Consider the following 4,381-nt stretch of genomic DNA (forward strand, 5'->3'; position numbering starts at 1 on the left):
GGTGCCTGGACAGCGTGACGTGTGTGGTTGTGCTGCTGCCGTGGTCCTGCCAGATGCCTCCTGCTGCTGCTGCCATCATTAGTCATTAGTCATACTTCTACTGTTATTATACACATATGACTATTGTCACACATGTATACTGCCAGATATTAATATATACTTTCAACATATTGTACCACAGTAGCCAGAACTATAACTATAATATTATTACTTTAATTAATGTTTTTCCTGATCAGCTGTGAGGGTCATAAGGACAGAGGGATGTCGTATGCTGTAAAGCCCTGTGAGGCAAATTGTGATTTGTGATATTGGGCTTTATAAATAAAATTGATTGATTGATTGATTGATTGATCAGTCTGACTCCTCTTCATCACTCTGACTCCTCTTCATCATCGGCCAGGTCACACTGCTGACACCTTAATCCGACACGTTTCATCTCGTCGTGAATCTTTGGTCAGAGCTGGACTTCAGAGTCAGGAGGATTCATCATCATAACACGTTTGAACGATTCTGAAGTCTAAGAACACGCCGTGAGGCTGACGTCACGTTTTCTGAAGAACAAACTGAGGATGATGATGGTGAGTGAAGCACAGTGTGATGAAGGTACCTTTACTCTGAAAGTCCTGCTGGATGTTCTTATGACTTCCTGTCTCCTCATCAGACTTCAGGCTCTGCAGACAAAACAAGGACGTCAATGATAATACTCTGTGTGTGTGTGTGTGTGTGTGTGTGTGTGTGTGTGTGTGTGTGTGTGTGTGTGTGACAGTGACGCTGTGACTTTGATCCTGTCAGAATAAACCCAGGCTGCGTTCACACCTGTCCTGTTTGGTCAGGTTCGTTTGTGTAGGTGTGAACACACCAAAACAACAGGACCAAGACCTTCTTGAAGAGGTGGTCTCAGTCCGGTTCCAAAGGAACTCTGGTGCGGTTGGTTTGTGGTGAGAAGGTGTTCCGACCTGGATGTGAACCAACTGCAGTCACATGACACATTGTTTGGGTTAAACATGAGCATGTTACAGTCCTGGAGGATTATTAATGTGCACCTCCTCCTGCACTGCCTTAATATGCACATTCAGTCTCCATGTTTGGTCCCCCCTCTGTTGGGGTACCTAGCACACAGATCTGGTACTAAAAAGTGGAGCTAGAAACCCTGCAGTCTGATTGGTCAGTAGAGGACGGCCACTCTGGTTTTATGTAACCTCTGTTCATACATCAGTAAACTGCAACTATAAAATGACTTCATTCACTTTAAGGTGGAAGGTTTACTGTCATGTCTGACCACATGAATCCATCAGCACACCTGAAATTTAACCCTTTTTTTTTCTTTTTTTTTACATTTTGTTAATGTTCTTCAGACATTGTATTTATGTTTATTAGACATTTTATCAACATTTCTTCGAACATCTTAAAGCAGCTGTGCAGAACTTTACGTTTTCGTTGATTATAGTGCCCCCTTTGGTCGAAGCGGTATGACACCCACAGCCTGGTGTCGTAAAATTCCGACTGCAACCGGCAATTACCGCATGCATTTGTTTTGAAGAGCGAGAGGAAAATTATAAATGTTCTGGTGTACTGTAGCTCTGAATTTCTTATAAACTGAGGACAACTGCCTGCTGTATATTTGTGTTCATGGTCACAGTCACAGATAATTTTGTGGCGTTTGTTGTAACGTTACTAGACAAAAGCGGTTCACATCAGCTAACGTTACATTTAGCTTGCTTATAACTTCCATGTCGTCATATATTGAAGTGAAACAACGTCTAACAAGTTGCGGTATATTCTCTGAATAACAACAAAAATGACATACCTGTCGATTAGGAAAAGGACCGTTTTAAAACCTTTCAAATCTCTCAGCTCTCTCCACTTGGTGAATGCCCGACCGAGGTTTACACGCGTTTGGGCTCGAGCCCTATCACTGTCCCGTTTAGCCTTCTTCTGTTCTTTTTTTTCTTTTAGATGGTGCTCCTTCTTTATCCGCCATGACATCAAAAGTACAACCAAGTCCTTATAGATACATCTGGTAAAACTGTTCAACAATGCCTGTTGCGTACCGCTTACTCGAAGAACACTCTGTAAACACAGCTCTTCTTCTTCTCTCAATTTATTGGCGGATCGCAAACAACTTCCAGGTGCATACCACCACCTACTGTACAAGAGTGTGCAATGTGTCCGAAATCATTCACTACTCCTTACTACATGTCATTTAGCCTGCTTCTTAAATCCTACTTGTAAACACAGCTCCTTCTTCTTCTGTGGTTTAATGGCTGCGAGCCGCTGCGGGCGTGCAGACTTACTTCCGCCTCCAGGTGCCGTATTCTGGTTTGCTGACTTCCACTGTGTCCGACCCGAGCGAGGCTACGCTAAATAGCCATATAGAGAAAGGCTTTTTGTCGCTGTTGGGTTCAAATAAATATGCGGATCTTCAAGGGGGGGGTGATACGAACTAGGGACAGTTTTATAAATGGTAAAAAGTTCCACACAGCTGCTTGAATAATATTTTTTGGACATTTCATTCCCATTTTTTCTGACATTTTATGAACATGTTTTGGACACATTTCAATATCCCAACTTTGAGCGTTTCATTAGTTTTTATTGTCTCTCTTGTATGACACACACTTTTAGTAATGACTTTAAAAATATAGATTAATTTGGAGCGGATTATGTGAAGGTCATATATTCTAATCCTCACTTCCTGTGGGCTACAGCAACACTAAACCCCTGAGCTTGCCTGAGAAGGACTAAATGCACAAAGCTGCTATTTTTAAATATCCCATGGAGAGAGACTCTCACTGCAGCCTAGGGCTGGGAGATATGGCCTAAAAATAAAATCTCCGATTTTTTCACAACAAATCCGATTCACAAAATCAATTTTTTCCCCCCTGCTTAAAATCAATTTTCAGAAAAATATTTGCAGCCTGGTAGCACGTACCTGGGGCCTCATGTACAAAGGGTGCGTACGCACAAAAACGTGGCGTACGTCCTTTTCCATTGCAAAGTTCAGATATATCAAGAGTGAAATGACCGTGGAAATGTGCGGTGCCTCACGCTAACTTCATGGCTGGCGTACGCACGTTTCTACAGCTGTTGATCCTTTGGCGACACTTAGAGGTGATGCTGGGAAAGTGTAATAAATACATGTGAAAACAATTAGTCCTCAGAGTGATGTGCACATCAGAGACACATGAACAATTAACACTGATGAACAATTAACACACCCACGTGTTTGCTATTAGATGAGTGGATATAAAAGCATGCGCAAAGTGGTGCCAAAAATACCGTTAACAACGTTTTAGCAGTATTTGCTGCATTGGTTCCCGAGGGCAATCCTCCTGGAACTGTGCGCAGAGCTGCGGCCGACCTTGGAGCGTGATACAGCGAGGAGCCATGCGCTGCCTGTATCCATACAAGTGCTGACCACACTGGGGCTCCTAGCAACACAGGCATTCCAGAGGGAGTTGGCCGACCGATCGGGACTGTGCCAGTCGACCCTGAGCCGAGCCGTGCCAGCTGTGTGGGACGGAATTATCCGCATGTCAGCCAGGTATATCAAATTCCCATATGCAGCTGAAATTCCCATATGCAGCTGAACAGGCCAACATTAAAGCGCAATTTGCAGCGACAGACGGTTTTCCTAATGTTACCGGAGCTATCGACTGCACACACATTATAAAAGCGCCATCACAGGATGAATTTGTTTTTTGTCAACAGGAACCATTTTCATTCGATCAATGTACAGATCATATGTGATGCGCAAATGCAATTAACCAACATTGTGGCGAGGTGGCCTGGTTCAACGCACGATTCATACATTCTGAGTAACAGCATGGTTGGGAACAGACTACTAGCTGGCACTGTGCGCGATGGGTGGCTTCTTGGTGAGTAAATAATTCATTTGTTTAATTGTCCTAATATTAATCCCCCTGATGCGCGCTGAACATGTGCGCCCCCAAATATTATCCTGCCTTCACAGCATCAGTACTAGTCAGTGGTTAGAGTTAGTGACTTGTTGTTTTTTAAACTACAGCTTCTGAGCTTTCGAACAAGCCCCTGATTGTCTCTGTGTGTAAAGTGGTTAAAGTTAGTGACTTGTTGTTTTTTAAACTACAGCTTCAAAGCTTTCTAACAAGCCCCTGATTGTCTCTGTGTGTAAAGTGGTTAAAGTTAGTGACTTGTTGTTTTTTAAACTACAGCTTCAAAGCTTTCTAACAAGCCCCTGATTGTCTCTGTGTGTAAAGTGGTTAAAGTTAGTGACTTGTTGTTTTTTAAACTACAGCTTCAAAGCTTTCTAACAAGCCTCTGATTGTCTCTGTGTGTAAAGTACTCATGTCAATAAACCCGTGCGTAAAGTGTGACATTTCTTAATCAGCCACACCTTTTCCCC

General features: G+C 43.0%; 1 protein-coding gene across 1 annotated transcript in view; it reads right to left on the reverse strand.

Moving 5' to 3' along the window:
- LOC126407044 (ninein-like protein) overlaps positions 1–4,381 on the reverse strand; it is a 22,323-nt gene that overhangs the window by 2,517 nt on the left and 15,425 nt on the right. Inside the window, exon 5 of the mRNA XM_050071700.1 lies at positions 608–671. Within this exon, the coding sequence (XP_049927657.1) occupies positions 608–671 (64 nt within the window). The remainder of the gene's footprint in view (positions 1–607; positions 672–4,381) is intronic.

This window comes from Epinephelus moara, chromosome 19 (genome assembly GCF_006386435.1).
Source record: "Epinephelus moara isolate mb chromosome 19, YSFRI_EMoa_1.0, whole genome shotgun sequence".
Lineage (NCBI taxonomy): Eukaryota > Metazoa > Chordata > Actinopteri > Perciformes > Serranidae > Epinephelus > Epinephelus moara.